The sequence below is a fragment of the Hydractinia symbiolongicarpus genome, chromosome 6 (genome assembly GCF_029227915.1).
Source record: "Hydractinia symbiolongicarpus strain clone_291-10 chromosome 6, HSymV2.1, whole genome shotgun sequence".
Taxonomy (NCBI): domain Eukaryota; kingdom Metazoa; phylum Cnidaria; class Hydrozoa; order Anthoathecata; family Hydractiniidae; genus Hydractinia; species Hydractinia symbiolongicarpus.
The window spans coordinates 21,126,707-21,148,921 of NC_079880.1; the positions used below are offsets into that span (position 1 = coordinate 21,126,707).

The 22,215-nt window shown below is 33.5% G+C and overlaps 2 protein-coding genes across 2 annotated transcripts; both read left to right on the top strand.

Annotated features, from left to right (window-relative positions):
• The first annotated feature begins 748 nt into the window (after positions 1 to 748).
• On the top strand, positions 749 to 11,283 carry LOC130647514 (HCLS1-binding protein 3-like). Its single transcript, XM_057453396.1, has 6 exons — positions 749 to 897; positions 5,237 to 5,399; positions 5,524 to 5,790; positions 7,739 to 8,004; positions 8,336 to 8,524; positions 9,108 to 11,283. The coding sequence occupies exons 1-6, from the start codon at positions 869 to 871 to the stop codon at positions 9,274 to 9,276; spliced, it is 1,083 nt and encodes a 360-aa protein (XP_057309379.1). The 5' UTR covers positions 749 to 868; the 3' UTR covers positions 9,277 to 11,283.
• Positions 11,284 to 12,323: 1,040 nt separating this feature from the next.
• LOC130647515 (sialin-like) lies at positions 12,324 to 20,539 on the top strand. The gene is made up of 10 exons (XM_057453397.1): positions 12,324 to 12,543; positions 14,021 to 14,054; positions 14,230 to 14,429; positions 15,319 to 15,406; positions 15,565 to 15,660; positions 16,116 to 16,249; positions 16,602 to 16,751; positions 17,239 to 17,368; positions 18,120 to 18,364; positions 18,970 to 20,539. Exons 1-10 carry the CDS (start codon positions 12,355 to 12,357, stop codon positions 19,171 to 19,173), a joined length of 1,470 nt encoding a protein of 489 aa, XP_057309380.1. The 5' UTR covers positions 12,324 to 12,354; the 3' UTR covers positions 19,174 to 20,539.
• Positions 20,540 to 22,215: the final 1,676 nt, after the last annotated feature.

A 22,215-nucleotide genomic window follows, 5' to 3' on the forward strand; every position in this document is an offset into this window, starting at 1 on the left:
TCATCTTAACTTAACTCAGACAAAAACAAAGCGATCAGAAATAGAATGTGGCTACACGTTACACGTTTAATTCCGTGCGTTTAGTTGTGCGAGGAATATGTTCTGGGTGTTAATTGCATATAAGCGAGGTCTACTGACGGTAATGTGAAAATCCTTGCCTGATCCTGTGTGTAGCTATATAGAACTTTTCATCATAGTTGTATTTAAAATTTTGGCGAAAAAATACACCAGTGGTTGAGAGCCGAACTCGTTCCCAGCGCTTCTTAGGTTTTTCTCATTGAGACGAAAAATACCTAAGAAACGCTGAGAACGAGTTTGGTTGAGAGCGGATGGAGTATTATAGTATGGCCACTCTCGATAAGAGCTATTTCCACGAGGCAAATTGGATTACGGATTCGTCGGCGAAATGGATCTGAGCAAGCGCAGTTTCGTTTGTTTTGATTCTGCTTTCGAATATTCGCTTCGCCGAAAAGTAGAATCAGTTCGTGCATTTCCAGGGCGAAATATTTCCCTTTATCAATTAGAACACGACCTGGTGTTTATTCTTAGGAAAACTCGCTACTGCAAGAATTTAAAAGTAGCTATTTAATTTTAATTTTCATAAGAGTGTTTACATTTAATATTACAAATTCGTCAAATGTTTGTAGATTCTCCTGTAAATCAAGAAAGAACTTTCACAGCGTCACTGAATTTTATTAAGCGGTGATGACCGATATGGCATCCGATAACTAATTAAATTGCAATATCGCGCCCTATAATGCCAAAACCTGGGGACTAGTTTCGATATCTTGTTTTTCTTTTTACTTTTGTTGCAAGGCAAGGTGTGCATCGTGTTGTCGTATTGACACCAAATATTGACCTCTGAAAAATGTCGGGGAAACCAATATTAACCAACAGGTTAGTTTGTATGTTGCTTATAAAATGCTCAAATGTGTTAACATAATTTGAAGCCCAACGAGGGTATTGTATAGCTAGCGTAGCTGGCTATATATCTCGCGATACCGTCCTAATTACGTGATTATCCAAAAACGATCTGGCAACACCCCTGGCCACATAAATTCATAGTTGTTAATATAAGCCATCCCTAAAAACAAATTTACAAAAATGCTTGTCAACAAGGTGAGTGTTTGCACAACAGGGTCTAGTGAAAAATAAATTGACTAAGACGTCCCCTAGCAGTACTGAATCTTTCCCTAATTGGGTGAGTGTCCCCTGATTGAGTAAATCACCTGATCGAGTGAGTCAACACTGGCAGCAATTTTTCACGACCACCCAATTGAGTAAGTCATAACTGGCAGTAAATTCTTAGCTAGCTAAATACATAAACAAACCAAATGGGCTTGGGAGAGAATTAGTTCTCTCCTAAGCCCATTAAGAAAGAGCGTTGATGAACCTAGCACCTAGCCAGCTCAAGGTCTAGAGATAGCTAGCTATGCTAAAGATATTAATATTTCTCTACTATACTTTGTGTCACATATGATAGCACATTTTTCTCTATATAGCTTGCTATACTGGCTTCTTACTAAACTAACTTCAACCGCACGTCTATAAGACAACTAAAACGAGCTTCAGAGCCTCAACATGTGCAACCTGACTGAAAATATGCACCATGTAGTCAATCCAACTTAAGAAGTTATCAATAACATCGTAACTGCACATTGATTTTTTTTTATCAGTGAATCGGCGCAAAATAAGTTTATGATTTATTGTAAACAAAAATTATATTGCAGTTTAGATTTAACACAGTATAGATCAGATTGGAAGAGGGTCATTAATATACCCCGTCCAACCCATGCTACCATGGAAAAAGGTTGTTAAGTCGAAAATGATGATGATGATGATGATGATGCACTTTTGGACAGCGGCTTGCCCTTTTTAAAAGTAATTTTAAGCAAGAAAAATGGGTGGTCGCGCACTCACTTGATTGGGTGATGTACCTTGATCGAGGTAGAGTAACCCGATCAGGGAAAGATCCCATACGGCCTAGTGCTGTTTTTTGCGTCTTAATTCCTAATGTATTTTTTTCAATGTGACATTCACCTGAATTTCTTTAAAGTCTATTTTATGATTAAAATGGTTGCAATACTTGGTGATTTGTCTCAGATGGAGCTAGTAGCTGCTTGTAAAATCGTTATGTATACCTTTTTCTGGTGCTTAAAAAACAGACGTAACATTATAAAAACTTGGTGAAGTGAATTACCAAAGGGGATCTGTAGAGGAGAGTACACACAGTGATAATTTTTTTTAAAAAAAAGTATTTTCCAGCCTATCTAAATTTATAATAATATAGGTTTGTTTTGTATCCAATAAATAATTACTGTACAATAGATGCCATACAAAATTCATCCGTGATCTACTCCAAGCTGAGTGTTCTGTAAAATCACAAAGGTAATATTGTAAATTCTAGACTTAAGGCTTAGGATATCATGTCATAGCCAATGTACAGAGAAGGTTAGCAAGAGAGTAAAATCATGTAATCTAAACTGTTCAGCTGTTGCTGTCATAAATAATCAAGGCAGACCCTGATGAAGTCAAAATTTTGCCATAGTGGTTTTAGTTTTCCCAATAATATACATACATACTAACTTTTTTCAACTTACTGATGTATTGCAAAAAAAAGAAAATACTGCACCAGGTCTATCAAACAAAAAAGCGCCCCTGCAATAAATCATGTGCTAAAAGCTTTGATAATTTTAGAACCGCACGCTTATAGAAATTAATAAATTAAAGTGAGATAAATTAATGAAATGTACACTGCACAGAGGTTGTTGTTTTAGCATTGAGAACAAACATAGTGTAAGTTCCAGTTATGTTCTCAACTGGGAATTTCAAACCATATGAAAATGTTACAAGTGAAGTCATTAATTATTATTATTGTGGAAGATATATAAAAATGTAAAATTATTAACGGAAAGTTAAATGGCAGCTTATGATGACAATGGTGATGAAAATTATTACTTTATATAATAATTTCTGTTATTGATAAAAAAAATATTTTTCAGTTTATTTTTCTTCAAAAGACAACCGTACCAGTGCTTTCAATAATGTTTCCAAACCTGACAATTGTAAGATTGTTATTTTCTAAATAGTTTCCATACAAACGTGATGGCCCTGGTATTTTCTTAACCATCCTTGAAGGATTCCATTAGTAAAACACTTAGTATTGAGGAGAAAAATAAAAAGTAATAAAATTTAAAAGTTCAACGCCACAGAAAAACACCATTTATATAATTAAATAAATTTTAGCGTTTTCTTTCTATAATTTTTTTTAATCACAAGTGGTTATAAACTGTCTTTAATGAGGAAGTAAAAACGTAAAAGGCTTAGTTGAAGTTTAAAATATGTTATATACTTTATTTTTTGCTAAGAGCTGTTAATGTTCATAGCCATAGCCAAGTAAACTGTGCTAGAAAGAGTGTTGGAGTCATTTTTGCCCAAAAGTAGGGACACATCATTTTAAATTAGTCTCAGGAACCTTGGAAGTTATGGCAGAATTTTCAAAGCGAAACAAAAATAATGGTGGATTTATGTGGAAAAAAATTTATATAATATTTTTGTGGTTCTAGTTCTTCCAACTCTGTTATGTCAATAATTGTGATTAAAAAAGAGGGTTGGACGGGTGACCCTAACACCAAATATTTGTGATGTCTGCCTCATATTGAAAAGATTTTGAAAGGTTATCCTGCATTTATATGTTTTACTCTTACCGGGGACCATTTCTTGTTAACTGTCTTGGTTTTGTAAGCAGACAATACAGGTGTTTAGACATTATGATTGGCTTAGCGCTCTTGACAAAGGGTCGTTATGGAGTGTTATTCGTCATAAAAAAAATGGTAGCTAAAAATGTAAACAAGCACAAAAAAACAAGTTATAAGAAGCATTGGAAATGATTATTTATCTTACTCCTATAATAGATATTGATAAAAACATTTTCATAGGATAGAAACAGCAACAATGTCAAGTTGAACTGTTGAAATAATCAGATTCAGCAACATTCTGTTTGGATGCTTCTTCAACAAAGCTAGTTAGCTATGTAGCTACATTGTTCATAAAAAACGATGATCTGATATCTAGTTTTATCAAAAATACTAAATACATGACAACGAATATATAACAGACTCGTTTCTCTGGCTTTTTGGTTACTTGGGCATTATGAAAAGCCCATGTAATTTTGGCTAGCTAGTTAAAAAATTTACTTAAATATTTGCTGTATATAAATAAATTTTAGTTGCACACTTAACTTTTCACATTCTCCTGTAAGTGTCGAACATCGTTATGTTTTGTTTACAAGGATTTATTCTACAGGAGCTTTCGAATTCTGCATAGAATGTTAATGTTTTTAGACAGGACTGTTTCAATTTTTCACCTCAAGTGTGTTAACGAAAGTGGTAAATTATATTATTATAAGAACAATAAACCGAAATTCCTACTTCTTATCTTTATCTAACTTCGATGGATAACAATACAACAACTTTTGATGTTCTCTTGGGCAGCTATAGTTAATAATTTCTTTATTCTCATGCAAAAAAGGGCTTGCGTGGTGAATTAAGACCAACTCAAACAAAGATTAAAGATAGGTTAAGCGGGATTCCATGATATCATGTTCCGTGTATTTAGAATAGTAGCCAAATGCTACTTCTTTAGTGGGTATAATCGGAGGGCTATGATTGTGTGATTCCCGTTGATTTTTTCACACAGGATTTTCATGCATATAACGACTACTAAAGTGTCAAAAAGTCCTGAAGATAAAGGTTTTGTGTTACTGTGTTGTTTTTTGTTCTTTAAACAAACTTACTTTTACTGATTGGAAATCTGAAAAAATCCAGTTGACCAACCAAATTTGGTAAAAAACATTATATTATATACAATGTTTTATACACACTTCTTTTTTAAAAATCCGTTTAAGAAAACAAGTAGTAGAAGTCCTATAATTTTAAGAAACATTTGCTAGTACAGCTTACTCATTCCAAAAGATAAGAATTTTTTAAAGAGTTATACTATAAAAACTAGTTAGGAAAAATACAAAAATTTTGCATTTAAGGTAAGCTGCAAAAGTGTCTTTTGCGTAGTCTTTACACCCTCAAAGTAGAATTTATACGACTTTTTTAGTTGGAACAAATTAGCCGTTATTGTGAATAGAAAAACAACAACAATAATTTTGTTGATCACTGATTCATAATGCAATGCTGTACTTTCTGTTACTTTTCATAACTTTTGCTGATATGGTATTTTTCAGGGAGCTAAAGAATAAAGCTACTGGCATTGACCTTTATGTATCTGACTATCAAGAAATACCACACAGACTAAAAAATACATTCTTATATCATGTCATTGTTGTCACAAATTTATTTTATTACAAAGATAGAGAGCATAGAGAATCAGACGTCGTCCAGTTCATGGTAAGTGAAACCATGCAAAAACATGAGGCATTTATAATCAGTAATTGTTACCCAACTAAATTTCTGCATTACCTTTCATATAGGCTTAGCATATAAATTGGAAAATCCCCATTGGTAATTTTAGGTATCGAAATCATTTGAAGAATTCGAAGATTTGTACAGCAAACTTTACAAAAGATTCCCAAGTGTTAATTTTCCTTCCTTGCCAAGCAAGACCTTATTATCATCTAATGTAAATGCTAAGCTACAATGTATGGATGAAGTATTGAAACTGGTTGCTGTAACACAGAAGTTATGTTCGAGCCCTATGGTACTGTCATTTTTAAAAGGGGAACGACAAAAGGATGTTCAAAAAAAGGAGGAGGAACAAAAAAAAGAAACACCAGTGGAAGTAAGTATTAAAATATATTTTTATTAACTAATTATTTGTGATAGTAAAACATAATTATCACAAGAGACTAGATGACGAGTGACTGGCTGTGTATGTGTGGCTAGATGTATATACATTCGTGGCTGACTGTGCATGGGTGATTGGCTGTGCATATAGGACTGGCTATGTGTGTTTGTGACATTCCTTTGTTTTCTTCTCGTTGCCTGAAATTTTTTAGTATGGATGTATGGATGAATGTGTATTGATGTGTTGTTGTATTGATCAGCTTTTCTAATTCAGTTTATTTAGCGTCGGCAAAAAATTGCTAACGTGAACTGTCATTTACCTACTTTACATTGGCAAACTAGCATTTCACATCGGCAAACTAGCATTTCACATCGGCAAACTTGCATTTCACATCGGCAAACTTGTATTTTACATCGGCAAACTTGTATTTTACATCGGCAAACTTGCATTTCACATCGGCAAACTTGCATTTCACATCGGCAAACTTGTATTTTACATCGGCAAACTTGTATTTTACATCGGCAAACTTGCATTTCACTTCGGCAAACTTGTATTTTACATCGGCAAACTTGCATTTCACATCGGCAAACTCGCATTTCACATCGGCAAACTTGTATTTTACATCGGCAAACTTGCATTTCACATCGGCAAACTTGTATTTTACATCGGCAAACTTGCATTTCACATCGGCAAACTTGTATTTTACATCGGCAAACTTGTATTTTACATCGGCAAACTTGCATTTCACATCGGCAAACTTGTATTTTACATCGGCAAACTTGTATTTCACATCGGCAAACTTGTATTTTACATCGGCAAACTTGTATTTTACATCGGCAAACTTGTATTTCACATCGGCAAACTTGTATTTTACATCGGCAAACTTGTATTTTACATCGGCAAACTTGCATTTCACATCGGCAAACTCGCATTTCACATCGGCAAACTTGTATTTTACATCGGCAAACTTGCATTTCACATCGGCAAACTTGTATTTTACATCGGCAAACTTGCATTTCACATCGGCAAACTTGTATTTTACATCGGCAAACTTGTATTTTACATCGGCAAACTTGCATTTCACATCGGCAAACTTGTATTTTACATCGGCAAACTTGTATTTCACATCGGCAAACTTGTATTTTACATCGGCAAACTTGTATTTTACATCGGCAAACTTGTATTTCACATCGGCAAACTTGTATTTTACATCGGCAAACTTGTATTTTACATCGGCAAACTTGTATTTCACATCGGCAAACTTGTATTTTACATCGGCAAACTTGTATTTTACATCGGCAAACTTGTATTTTACATCGGCAAACTTGTATTTTACCACGGCAAACTTATATCACACGGCAAACTTGTATCACACGTCAAGCATTTATACTCTATTTGCAATTACACGCTTCCATGCATGAACAACAGTTGAATAAGGGAACAAAATAAAAGTAAAACTTTCGCAAGTGCATCTTTTATGCAATTTTAAAAAAATCGCGGTGAATTGCGAATTTTTGTGAACATTTTTCACTGCAACTGCCAAGTTTTAATGTGAATTAAAAGTAAGTAAAGTAACGGGAAGTTTTAACGTCCTTGGATATTCCAACCTAACGGTTGGATGTTCCTCCCCTCCGACTGTAACTATGTTACATTACCGCCAGAGATACGTATAACATTGCTCTAACTTGCTTGCCTGCTACACAAGCCGGTTAGCGGTCAGTAGATAGCACCAAATGGGCTGACAACACGGTATTTACGGGGCGCCGGAATGGGGACTTGAACCTGAAACCTTATGTTTACAAGTCGAATGCGCTACCACTACACCATCTTCGCAGGTCGGAACTAAAACTTTAAGTGCCATAAATAATTATTCTTGTTTTTAATAAAAGCATCCCTGCAAACTCCATGGACCAGTACTGAAAATTATTTCATGTTTTTGAAGGTTAAAAAACAAGAAGACATTGAAGAGGTTGAAGACGAGGATTTGTTCAAAAATAAAGCAGAAACAAAGAACACAACTGAAGATAAAGTTCTTAGCGAAGAACCTGTCAAAAATCTAAATAGTTCTAACACAAAAGCACAATCGCTCTTTGAAGAAGATAGCAATGAAAATGACGACGATATATTTTCACCAGCCAGTGTAAGTAAAGGTGATGTTGGTCCCAAGTACGACGAGTTGGATGGTGAAGATGAGTCCAGTTTAACAGGGTGAGATTAGTATTGTTCAACATTGCTTGATCGGCAATCTGTATAGACAGAATTTCTTGTATTTGTATAAATGGAAAGCCGGTCTCGGTTTTGACTGAGAGTTTATTAACCTTTCCTGGTAATAAGCCAACCAAAAAGTTTTTCCCTTTTTTTCTGCAAAATGTCTCACATATAAACATTGCGCATGTGTTACGAGACTCAACGTTATCAAATAAAAGTAATATGATACGCCTTTTTAAGTTAAGTAAAGGTTTTATATATTATTTCCATATGTTTTCATAAAGTCAAGCGCCTCAATAAATGTCTTTTAATTCTTTCTTCTTTTCTGTAGTTTGACTGACGACCTGGATGAACTTTTGGCATTGAGAAGAAATTCGATAAAGCAGTCTGCTATCAAAGTACAGAAGCCAGTAGTTACTCCACGACAAAAAACTAGCCAGTCAAACAATACAGATTTATTTACGCTTGAAGATGAAGAAAAGGACAGCATGTTTAAGCAACCAAGAACCCAGTCTTTTAAGTAAGTTGCTTTTTATATTGCTTAGTGAAAGATTTGGCATGAAATGGCCTCTTAACTAAATTGACATCCTTTTCTGGATCAACGAATGATCTAAATGCCAGAAAAAGAGTTTACACCTGATTTAGAAAGAGGGGCTTGTTTTCCGAAAAGTTAGAAAAATATAAAGGATTTTTTGTGTAACCTCAAAGGGTATTTAGAAAGTTCTGTATTCTATTGACACGCGGCTTTTTATTTGTGTAACTGATCCCGGCGGAAAAATTTTGGTGTTGTAACTTGCGATGCGTTAGTCTGTTATAAACGCTCGATAAAATTAAACAAAACAAAAGAATATTGTAGTTATTTTATTATTTTATCTGTATGCGAGACAATTTAAGAACTGGGTGTTTTTTTAATCGAAAACGCCATTTAATCGCGTCAATAATCATAGTAATACCCCCCCTGTCCAAGTAAATTTTATAACTTCATACTAACAGGCAGGCAAGGATGCACGAAATACTAATGGGGAAATGTACGACGGGGGGTCGCACTGGTATTTTTTTTGTGCAAATGACTAGCATATAGAAACTTTTTTTTTTATGTTTAGGAAAGATCGAAAGAGCGATGATATCTCTGATATATTTCAAAAGAATAAGACGTCATCATTGTTTGAAAACGAGGCTGACGATGACTTGTTTAAATCATCCACAGTAGGAAATGTGGACAGCATGCAACAAGATGACATTCTAAGTTACATAAACAATCAGCAGATGTAACATTAAACTTTATACCCAGTCTTTTGTGTATATTTGCTCGCCATCTGTAATGTGCAAAACATCGAGAAAGTTGGTAAACACGTATAATTTACTAGCATGGAAGTCATGTTTATTAAGTCAATAATCTTAACTATTTTAGTGACTTAAACTTCAGGGGTACTAAAACATAACTTTTAGCGAATTTATATATAAGATAAAAGACGTGAGTGATATTTTATCGTTTTTACTGTAATGCGAGTTCTTCTTTTTAACAAATGTTGTACGCACATACGATGCAATTCTCCTCCACAGTGTTTAATGATGGCGGAAATTAATTTCCCAATATTTTTCGAAAATTTTTTCGCATTAAAATTTCTTACAATAATTCTGCTTGTGCAAATAGACCGAGATTTATATAAAAAATTGCAAGATATGTAGAAATATTTTGGTATTTTCTTGTGCGTTTTTATATAATACGTCGCTAATGTTATAATTTTTAAATTTAGAATCAAATTTTTGATAAATATTTCCGTTACTGTACTTGTCTAAAATCTTTGTTTTCGTTGCCAGTCATACGTTATTGGAGTTATATCCATTGTTTTTCAAGACCTTAATGAAAAATACTGGTACACTTCTACACTCTTTTATAAGTATAGCATATTTTTTTAGTGTCATATTCTTATGAAAACTTACAGAATGCTTATTAATGTTGGTCAGTCTTAAGTCAGTTTAAGTCTGTACCATTTGCGCAGAATGTTGTACCAACCTTAATATTTTTTAACTTTGAAAAAAAAAATTCGAACAGATTTGTAATGCAATTCAAGCAGTTCCTTTTCGTTGATCAAAAATGTTCACAGATGAATTATTTTAATTTTAAGATCTTTATATTGTCTGTATTACCTTTTGCAAATTAGACCCAAATTATTACGCTCCTGAAGTTCAGGAGTTATGCTTCAATTATGCTTGATTTTTATTTTGCGACCTATCAAGTTTATGCTTACAAAAAAATAAAAGTGTGTTAAAACCTTGGGAAGCATAAAAATACTAAAGGAGTGATATGTATGTATTTGTATAATTTTATAGTTTTTGGTTTTCTTGATGTTTTATGTTACATAAATAGAGATATAAATAAATCATGTTTATTATCCGCCTTGCGAGTGTTACGAGTACAGTTGGCGCTAATCTGTGCGTCTTTCTTTGTAGTCCTTGTGATTGTTACAAGGTTAGTGGGGCTAATATCTGCGTCTTTCTTTACAGTCCTTGCGAGTGTTACGAGTGTAGTGGGCGCTAATCTGTGCGTCTTTCTTTGTAGTCCTTGTGATTGTTACAAGGTTAGTGAGGCTAATATGTGCGTCTTTCTTTGTAGTCCTTGCGAGTGTTACGAATGTAGTTGACGCTAATCTGTGCGTCTTTCTTTGTAGTCCTTGCGAATGTTATGAGTGGTTAAAATTTATAGTAGTTGTAATAACCTGTGCGTTGTTTTTCGCAGTCCTTGTGATTTTTACAAACGGTTGACATTGATGGTGGCGGCGCTAACTTTTCTCCGTTTATTTTTGCGGTTCGTGGCCATTCTCGTCCCCAGAGCTCTCTGAGGTTATCAAGAGCTCCAGAGACGAAAATGGTTGTGCCATAAATATTTTACTGCCACAGCACTGAATTATATACAACTCACACGGTCCAGTACTTTGTTTTTGATCTATAAAATGAAATTGGGCTAACAAAGTTAATTATAGCAGAACCTCTCTTAAAAAGGAGACAATAAATTTTTTGTCCCCTTCAGAGAGACAAGCTGCTCCAATAACCCGTCTGCAACCTCGTCTCCAAGGTATTTTGCCTTTTTGACATCCAGCAGACCGTCAAGTAAGCGCTAACGGCTTGGACATAGCCAACAAACCCTGGGGACGAGAATACCCCCCTCTGTCCATCGTAATTTGCTAAAGAAATCGGGTGCACAAGTTGGTAAAAATACCTTACATATTTTAAATTCTTTATACGTAATAACTATAAGCCATCATTTAAAATCACAAACTCGTGATGGTTCGTTTGTTTTTGTTTCGTTTTTGCACAAATTGACAAGTTCTCGAGTCAAATATGCTTTGGTTCTTTAAAAATATGTAAATCTCTTAAAACTGAGTTGCAGCTATTAAAATGTTTTTCAGATTTCCAACCGAGATGAAGCAAAAGATTTGCTTTGTTACCAACTTATCTATTTAGCTAGCTACTAGCTAGCTACTGGCATGTGTAGCTAGTGTAGTAGCTACCCAAACAACTGCTCATGAAAGAAAAAAAAAAAGAACAATTCCCTCGTTTAAAGTTAATTTTTTTAACCAAAAAATCCATGGCTCTGTTTAACAGATCATCATTAAAATGTTTCTCTTTGTTTTTGACTAATTTTCTTTGTTAGTAGCTGGCTACACATATATTTTATGTGGTTAGCGTCACTAACTAAACACCTCCCTACTCGTATACATATAATTGAGTTTTTGTGGCGCTGTAGTTCAGTGGTTATAACTCTCGCACTTTGTGTGGGAGACAGAAGTTCGATTCCCCTTGGTGGTGATTCAGTATGGGCAAGTGAATAGATAGATAGATAGATAGATGTGTATATTCTACATGGCTGGCCTCACAAATATCGAGGGATATACCCTGTCCATTATTTCCAGAGGAGCCATGGCTTTGATGGGAGTCCTAGAGTATTTAATGCTTTCTTTGAGCAACACAAACTCAATTAGGGTCAGCCCTCTGCCAGACAACTCCCTGCAACATCCAACGGCCTACACAGTGTGCCATCTCCCCAATTTGTAATTTAAAAGTTTTCAAATATTATAAGAGTTTGACCACAATATTCAACACAAACATTTTCATCAACATTTTTACAACAGAACATCAAAATGTTGTGATATCTAATAGAGGTAGTTAATTTTTTATAACAGTGAAAAACATTAGGTTGTTATAGATATATTTAAATTCAACGGAAATCTGTCCTTTGAATTTAAGTATATTTGAATTTTGATGGTGTATAACATAACAAAAAATTACAGCAATTTCTGATGCCATGTAAAACACTTTTATAAAAATCTTATAGTAACAATACCAAGTATGGCATTACCATACATTCCGAAACGATATATCTTGACATTCATGGCTCATCTTGGTTTCTTTGTTGTGTATGCATTGAGGGTAAACCTTAGTGTTGCATTGGTTGCCATGGTTAATTCAACTTATGCTCATGGATCATCATCATTTGATCCAGAATGTGGTGGCGGAAACAAAACAGTGAAAGAAAATGTATGTTTTACCTTTGTATTTACTTTTTGTTTTCATATTTTGACTAACCCTTTGTCTTATAAATGGACATGAGCATCATGGTAGTAAAAAAGTGATGTAAAATCTCCTACTATTGGTATCACAGTATATTTTTGTATATTTTGCCACATTATTTCAATTTTTCCTAAAAGAAGAAATTATGTTCAAGCTTTTCCTGTTTTAATTTTCACATGGTTGCTCAAAAAACGGGCCCAAAGCAGGGTATTTTTTAAACAACAAGTTGCGCCAAAACTAACGTCATTTCTGAATTTAATGAGAAATTAAAAGCAGAAAGGAGGTATCGTTTTAACATTATGGATTAATAACGTGAAAATTGTGTGCATTTATAAACGGCATATAAAAGTACCTAAAAAGATCAGGGTATTTACAACCATATTACACAACATAGTAGTTATTGGTTATATGATTTTAGCGATTTTGAATTTACATGGTATATACTTTTTTACAAAATACTTTAAATTTTACCCCTGAAATTCACTTTTTGCTCATTAAGGGTGCAGGGATGCAAAAAATACCTTTTTGTAAATCGAAAGTTGTTAATATTTTATGGAGAGTTTTCAGTCCAAATTTTAAATGAAAATGAGTAGTCTATACAATGAATAGAATACTCAGTTTCGTTTAAAATATTTATCTAGTTTCTTGGGGTATTTTTAGGAAAAATTTGCACTGTGCTGTGCATTCTGCCCCTGTTATGAGATTCCATATACCGTTGAGATAATACCTTTTTTCTGTATAATCTGTTGGTGGAGAGTTTAGAGACACTGTCGACTTTTATGCATATTCTAACTGTCTTAGTCTTAAAATTGTGCAAATGTTTAAGGTGCTGTACGTGCGACCTTGTTAATTTTTTTAACCAAAATTTTCCTAAAATTTGTTTAATAATTAGAACACAAGTTCAAGCTAAAAAACATTTTCCACATATCCAAAGATAGGGTGATAGAATCAACAAGACAGTTTTTATGTGGTTTTTTACTGCCATGCATAAGAATGAGGCAGCTTATGCATACATACATAGATAATATATATACATTTGATTTTTCAGGTTATCTACCTAAAAACTGGAAATAAACTGAAATGTTATTGTTAGTAATACTTTTTAAGTGTGTTGGCCAATATGAACTTAAAACTCTGAACAAAAGAGCATAATAAACTGTGTAGAAAACAATTAAATATTCTTTAATTTGATTTGGCATAGACAGAAAGATTTGCAAAACATAAATATTGGCTGTAACTTAATTTAGCAATTTCAGACGAAAATCACCAATTTGCAGCACCAATAATCAATCTATTTTTAATATATATTTGTTTAATATTTGGTTTTTTTTGGTGGTTTGTACTTTTGATAGACACAGCAGCATAAAATAAACTCTTTATAAAATGTTTTAGATATATATATATATTTATTTGAAGAGTGTTTTTAGTCACCTTCTTTCTTTAGAATGGTGAATTTAAATGGAATCAAAATCAACAAGGTGCATAGGATCTTTGTTTTGCTTGGCAAGATTAAACGAAATAAAAGGCATTTGAAGAAAATGGCAATGTTTTAAAATTGTTTTTAGAATTGATAATCTAGTATATATAGAATATATATTTGTGTTTTATAAATAAATAAATAAATAAATAAGACCTAACTTTATTTTTGACTAGGTCTTATATTGAGTTCATTCTTTTATGGATATCTGTTCACACAACTTCCTGGTGGTTGGTGGGCAAATAAACATGGTGGAAAATGGGTGTTTGGTTTGGGTGTACTTGGTACATCAGTGCTAACACTAGTGACACCGCTTGCTGCAAAGTGTAGTTTTTATTTACTTATTGCTGTTCGAGTTTTGGAAGGTGTTGGTGAAGTATGTTTAATTTTGTTTTACTTTTTTCTATCTGAATATGTGCAGGGGTGACAGGGTTCATAGTGTCTGAAAAGTCAGGAAGTCATATTACTGATAAGTGACAAGTTTGCCATATTTGGTTAAGTTATCTCTTCATTGTGATGATGAAGAAGATCTATTTTTCTCATATTCACTTCAGATATGTTAAAATTTTGATGCCAGCTTGTTCACAATAATCTCGAGTGTCAGTGGAAATACTTGTTTATGCTTATTCCTAAATATTCCCTGACCAAGTCGGGGAATTTCCATTGTTTATCTGGGTAGCTGCTATAAAACCCTGGATTCCCTTGAAAAGTTTAGGCAAAAGGAATTGCAAAATAGGAAGAACCTTGTGTAACAATAAACATCGTAAGCAAATTTAATTTAAGATATTTTAAGATTTATTTATTACAAATGGTAAAGGAAACTATATACAGGTACCATTTACACATTAAGATTTTTAACTATTCTTTTATGACATGCTATATACCATAATTGCTTGATGTGTTTGAGTTGCTTATTTTTAAGAGAAATGCTAACAAGAGAGGCATCTGATGAAAAATATTTATTTGCTATTTTTCTCAATAGTTCCTCTTATTAAAAGAACAACAACTAAAGTCGTCCTTTATTTATATACATGTAAATACTGCTTTTTTTAAAAAAGGATAATTTTTATTGGTTATGTTTTTAATTTACAGTAGTTTCGATTATGCTAGCTACCTTATCAAGGTGATCAAACTCAGATTAACGCCACTGTTTGTGATAATGTGATTTTTGTAAACAAGGGACAGGATGTTGATCAAGAGTCAAGGATTTACAGTACATAGGTAATAATACATCAGTGATGAAAACTTATGAAAAATATTTTTAGGGTGTTACATTTCCCGCAATGCATGCAATGATTGCGCAGTGGTCACCACCAGCAGAGCGTTCTCGGATGTCAGTATTTGCTTATGCAGGTAGATAATATATATTTGTCATATTTCTTGAGTGAAATATGTTCTATAAAAATCTCCTTATACCAATGTTTTCACGTTCTCTCCAGCATGTGGTTTTGCATCTCTACAATTTATTAATGTGACTGATTATTTCAAGAAAGTTATATGACTAATTTTAGGTATGCATACTGGAACTATTTTTGCCATGCCTGTATCTGGTGTCCTTGCTGATTCAACTTTCTTAGGTGGTTGGCCATCTGTTTTTTATGTTTTTGGTGAGTATATATTATACTAAACAATAATATTCATGCAAATAAAAGTTTTCTGTAGAACGAGTATCTTCAGGTTTATGTACATCCTAAGAAAATTATAGTCCAAATAGGCAAGTCATATTTTAGCTGAACCTGACTTGATGTTTTTTCTAAAATTAATCAAAAAAATTATTTGTTTTTTATATTTTAAAGCAACTTTACCTATGACTATATAAAGTAACTGGTACACATTTAAAAATGTGGAGCACCTAATGCATTCCCTGCCCCCAAGGAGCCCCCTAATGTCAGGGCCCTGCTTGTTACAAACGCTATTCAAGTTGAGTAAAAATTTAGAAAAAACCCTAATTCGGATTAATATGTTTGATGTAATTCTTTTCGTTGTCTCGTTCTGTTGCGAGCCTGTAATACTCACTGTTGCTGACGGTATTTCCATACTGGTTTAGTAAATCATTTTATAGGCTCTCTTGGGTTGATTTGGTTTCTGGTTTGGTCACTTGTTGTTTACAATAGTCCAGAGAAGCATCCCACCATATCGTATGAAGAAAGAAGTTTGATATCACGAAGTCTAAAAAATTCATCCTCAAATACAAAAGTAGGAAAGTTTTCAGCGATTAAAATTGCATTATTTACTGTAGTTCTATCTATATTCGACAAATCTTTGGGTAATTTCCCTATTTTTTGACCATTTGTTATTGTTTTTCTGCACAGTGTTCCTCTAAACTTTTCTAGTTTTGGTCTAACACGTTATAGAATTATACAGTGTTGTCTGGTTACATTTCGATTTCTTGGGGCACTATTGACTGATTTTATCCAAATAACAAGTGTTAGTTTGGTGTTGAAACTTTAAATAAGTTAAATGTATAAATTCATTATTTTTTAACTAAAATTGAGATTAGCGCAATAATATATCATTAATATTCATGCTTCATCATTATTTGTTTTAGATAGCTCCTACGCCCTGGTTTAGTTTTTTAAAATCTATCCGTGTTTGGGCGTTAATATGGGCGCACTTCAGCAACAACTGGGTGTGGTATATGGTATTGACAGGATTACCCTCATATTTCAAACAAGTTCTTGATTTCAAATTGACTGAGGTTAGTTTGCTTCTTACCTTCTTTGAAATGCTTCCAAAATACACCCGGGCTGATTAAGGAAGTTATTTCGTGAGGACTGGTAAATTCCTTTAAACAATAATTCAAACCTTTTCTCTATTTACAAAACTAGCATATATAAAAACTAAAAACTTTTGGAACTTGCTTTTAATTACTATATACCTTTTGTCATTACCACGTGGAAATGTTTTAATTAATGATGACAGCTGACTGTTTTTGTATATGTACAATAATGTCCCAAACTTGAAGTAAGGGAGGAGTACGCGATTTTTGTAGAAGCATTAACACTTTAATTGCTGCAGGTATGGCTACCAATTTGGGGTGACCTATTGGCAGCTATACCTGTAGAGGATCCTGTAGAGGATTTTATGAAAGCGTCTGTGAGTTTAGGCTCCTTTCTTTACTAAGTTGTCTTTTCTGACACAGAGATTTTCAATTTATAATTTTTAAATTTTTTATTTGTTGACAGAATGCATTTTTATCAGCTTTACCATTTATTGTCGCTTTCCTGATTATTATGATGGCAGGTGCAATGGCAGATTATTTGCGGAAAGGATGTCTTTCAACTACAGCAACGCGAAGATTAATGGGGGTGTTAGGTGAACAGTATTATTTCATTTGATTTCTGCGCACTCTTTGCTACACTTACTTCATCTTTAATACATCAATGCAATACTAAGTAATTTTACATATCCTATTTCTTGAATTTTAAATTGATATTTTGACCAAACGTAAGCCAGGGTTTATTTTTTCAACAAAATAACATTGCTATTTTAAAATAGAAAAATATTTAGAATATTATCTACAGTGCTTAAATGGGTATTTTCTCAATGGGATTTACAGAGTCGGGTTTTTCGTTTGTTATCGGTTACAGGTGTTGCTAAAGGGCGTAGAGTTTTTCCAGTACACAATCTGCAGTACTAAAGGGCGCAGAGTTTTTCAAGTACATTATCTGTAGTGCTAAAGGGCGTAGAGTATTTCAAGTGCATTATCTGCAGTGCTAAAGGGCGTAGAGTATTTCAAGTGCATTATCTGCAGTGCTAAAGTGCGCAGAGTTTTTCAAGTATATTATCTGCAGTCCTAAAGGGCACTGAGATTTTTAAGTACTATATCTGCAGTGCTAAAGGGCGATGAATATTTTAAGTGATTTTTAAGGAAGACATTATCTGCAGTGCATTTTTGTCAATAAATAATCTGTAGTACTGTTTAAAGAAATTTTTTTGATTTTTTTACCTGTAGTTCTACTTATGGAAAATGTTTTTTAGAATGAATTATTTGTAGTTCTATTTCTTGAGTGGCAAAGGCAGTCTGAGAAATGGCCCCTGTGAATTAATTTCTATTTTTCTTTAGGATATTATCCAACATCAATATTTTTGATTCTTGCCAGTTATGCTGGCTGTGATGAGATTGGTTTATCAGTGACATACATGGTGTTAGCTACAGCCTGTCTCTCATTTAACTGCGGTGGGTACATGGTTAACCACCTGGATATAAGTCCAAGATATAGCGGTATACTGATGGGCGTTAGTAATCTAATGGGTACCGTGGCCGGATGTGTCACACCATCGGTGACCGGTTTTTTTACCAATGATCACGTATGTTTACTTGTTCAACTTTATTACATGGTATTTTTTTATGTTTGACGTCATCTGTAACGAGGAAATCTATTGAGTCTTCTTGCATTTTTGTTGAATGTCGCATTGCAACTGCGTAATTTAAACGATAGTGTGTTATTATAAATGTTCCCTTGAAAGACATAACGACTGTGTATAAATTTTTGCTTTCCACTGTACGAAATTGTAAGGTATGATTCTTAACAATACCATAACATAAAACCCTCAAAATACGCTTCCCTGTAAAGTATGACACTTTGTCTTGCCATACCAAAGTATGGGACTCGAAAGTACTTCGAATACATTCCCATGTTATCAAGTAGACGTTTTTGTGTGTTGACTTGAAAAAGCTCAATATAGTAATCCTTACTTTTTTGCCTTTTTTTACCTTTCACGTGCCAACTCCTTACTCTGTCGTATAAACGCCCCTCTTAAGTAGGCGACCATTCTGATTTGCAGAATATTTTACAAGCGTCTGAGCGATTATTTGATACATTTTGCAGTATGTTTCTAGTGTACGATGCAGACATATTTAAAATGCGACAATCAAGAATCCTTACCTGTAAATCTATACTTTTTTCTTTCAGCCAACAAGGTTGCAGTACCGTAAAGTCTTCGCAATTGCATCTTCGATATGTGCGGCTGGTGGAACCTTTTTCATTATATTTGTGACTGGTAAACAACAATCATGGAATGATATTAAAATTGCTCAAGCTGAATCTTCAACAGGGAAAAGTGAGCAAGACGATGAAGAGTGTTTAGTGAATTCTCAAGATGTGAATGTCATTTAATGAGAAGACAGCTAGTTATAGACAGCTGGTTATAGATAGCTGGTTATAGATAGCTGGTTATAGATAGATAACTAGTATAGATAGCTAGTTATAGATAGATAGCTAAGCCTTATAATGTTCTAAAGGGGCACGTTTTAATCAAACAGTTCTTTTATTATCGTACTAAACACAAATCTGCGGACCTATTCGAGAATATTTTTGACTAATAGTTTATCAACTGTAACGGGTCCTATTTCATTGCCGTATAATAATTTCTTTTGGTTTGTCTGTTCAGTATTTATATTACTGTGGAAAGTGCCTGATGCTGGGAGAAGGATCTCCCGAAACGTCGCCTACTAAGCTATCATGTTCAAGAAATGATAAATTTTCCACAGTAATAATTTCTTTACTTCGCCAGCCTCGGCTTAATTCTCTTAGGAATTTTTTTGTATTTGACAATGTTTTTACCTCTTTTTACGGAGAATGTATATATTATAGCTGTATGATTTTTTATCAACTTTTGACTGTTCATAATAAAGATCTAATAATAAAACTAATATAAAAAATAGGAAATTTTCCATGGTAAACCTTTAAAAGAATGGGAGATTAGTCAAGTCATTAAAAAGAGAAAAAAATAATATTTTTTAGTCGGAAGAAACACATAACGATTGAAGTAAAATGAAGTGTTTTTTTCCAAAAAAATTCCGCAAAATTATTTTTTAGGGTGCAATTGTAATCTGACCATCCGTATTGGTGGTACTTCAAAGAAAAGCCCATTCAAAAGCTTCAAAAGTTCCACGAATTGAATTCACATTACATTGAATTCAACTCGTTCTTTTGAAGTCAATGTGAAAGTTACATTCATTCATTATTTTACACAATATGTGATATCACAAACTTCGTCTTTTAGGGTGGTACCACTCTATTAGAAAAGTCAGGAATTGTCAAGAATTATGGAAATATTGTTAAACTGTCAGGAAAAAGTCTGGACCATTAGCGATTTTTTAATATGTCAAAAAATGTCAATAATTATTATTTTTCAAAATATTGAGAAGGATTGAATATTAGATCCGTTCTTAACATTTTTTTAAAGACTGCTTTATCGATATGTAATTAAATTTAATTTTTAAAGGATAAACAAGGGAAATTTCAGAAATGCTGTTAGTCTTAAAACTTTCTTCAAAAAAAACTTCCGACGTTCCCCTCCAAACGGGATGCACTACCCTTAATTAATTTTATAAGAAATATTCTTTTTATATATAATATATATGTTAAATTATAAAATTACATTAGCACATGGATATATTTTTACTGAATATTTTTAAAGAAATATTGTGAATAATCACGCTTGAAGGGAATTCTGACAAAGTATTTGTTTTTTTCTTTACTTGAAGTTGTTACTGTTGTTTACCGCTTGGTTTATTTCTTAAGGTTTTAAGCCTTGTTTTGTTTATCAAATGCATTCTCGCCCTCACAGCTCTTTGAGATCAAAACCTTACTTTCGAGGTTTTAATCTCAAAGAGCTCTAGGGAATGTATCAAATGTTCTTCATATAAAAATGCGCATATCCAATGAAAAGAGTTTTTGACACATTTGAATTTTCAATTTGATCTATGCAACTTTTGTAAACGCGACTGGTAGCCTTATGGTAGAGCGTTCGCTTCCAGTGTTTGAGAGACTACATACCAGAGACTATAAAAGTGTGAATCTATCCTTTCTGCTTAGCGCACAGCATAAAAATAGGATTGATATGTTAGAGGATTGTCTAGCTGAGCAACTGCTGTGCTTACATGACTTTCGTAGCTCAAATGGCAGCTTTAAATGCACTAGAACCCCCTTCACAGGACCGTCGTTGATAGCAGTGCTAATAGGAAATGAAGAGGCTATCCTGGGTAAATAATTTCAATAAGCGCGAAAAACAGGTAAAATCACTCATGATTTTTTTCCTTTATCGAAAACAATCACCACAATAATGCAAGATATTAAACATAATAACAAAAGTAAGAATCTCAATGGTACTATATTTTGTTCAAAATGGTAGTTGGAGCTGCGATAGTGTGCTGAGGATGCAGAAGTAGCGATGTCGGGGTCGACGGGCGATAATCCCAGGGGCGAAACATGTACGACGGACATTTTCTCCTCGCGATTTTTAATGATAGCCGTATTCTGTCTGTCTGTCCGCTGGAAAAAAAGTCGTGTTACGGAATCACGAAATGCGATATGTAAACGATTTATGTGTATTTTCCGCCAATTAGCGATCAGAATTAGCTATCAATATTCTTTTTGTTCAAATTTTTTTTTTATTTTTTGGATATCCCGTCATGCCAACTTTATGCTAAAGATGCACGGAATAGTGATACCCGGGTAAAACAGGCGAAAATCTGATACCCATTATATACGTGTGGCGAACTTGTAGATTTTTTGTTGTTGCATAAAAGAGACATGCTCGGAATATGTGTATTTGAGAAAAGGTGCTCACTTTCCGTTGCAGCGACCGTAAAAGTTAATAAAATATATTATAAATAACTAAAAAACGAGATTAGGGGTCGCACGTGCGTACGAAAATGACCGATCACTGTTAACACATACCTACAAAAGGTCACGCAATGTCACGCTTTTTTAGAATATTTGTCGTCACGTCCTTGTAATGGTGAGAGTTATTACCATGGCAACTTAGCTTGTAAAATCGTGGAAAATGTCGTCCCTAGTGAATAGTTTTTATATCGCGCAGTATAAAAAATGAGAGAAAATAATTGATATATTATTATCACGAATGTTCAACTTCAGAAAAGTGAGTTGATTTTTTTCTTGTTTGAGAAATTACCCTAAAAATGTTTTTCAAACTCTTTATTATATACTACAGCGGAGTTTCTCTAAAATGGACAACATTTATGCAAATAAAGTTTTAGGCAGAATTTTGAATGAAAAATGTTTTTTAAGTTTTCTTCAAGGATTGTAAATTAAGTATTATTCGTAACAGAAAAAATAGACATAGTCTTGAGAAAAGCTGTCGAGTGGGGCGAAAAACATAAAATAAGTATTTAAAAATGTAAATAAAAATAT

Coding starts and splice junctions, on each gene's coding strand:
- LOC130647514 (XM_057453396.1), top strand. CDS start 869: ATGTCGGGGAAACCAATATTAACCAACAG. Junction 5,791..7,738: donor AAAAAGAAACACCAGTGGAA/GTAAGTATTAAA, acceptor ATGTTTTTGAAG/GTTAAAAAACAAGAAGACAT. Junction 8,525..9,107: donor CCAAGAACCCAGTCTTTTAA/GTAAGTTGCTTT, acceptor TTTTATGTTTAG/GAAAGATCGAAAGAGCGATG.
- LOC130647515 (XM_057453397.1), top strand. CDS start 12,355: ATGGCATTACCATACATTCCGAAACGATATATCTTGACATTCATGGCT. Junction 14,055..14,229: donor ATGGAATCAAAATCAACAAG/GTGCATAGGATC, acceptor ATTTTTGACTAG/GTCTTATATTGAGTTCATTC. Junction 14,430..15,318: donor TTTTGGAAGGTGTTGGTGAA/GTATGTTTAATT, acceptor AAATATTTTTAG/GGTGTTACATTTCCCGCAAT.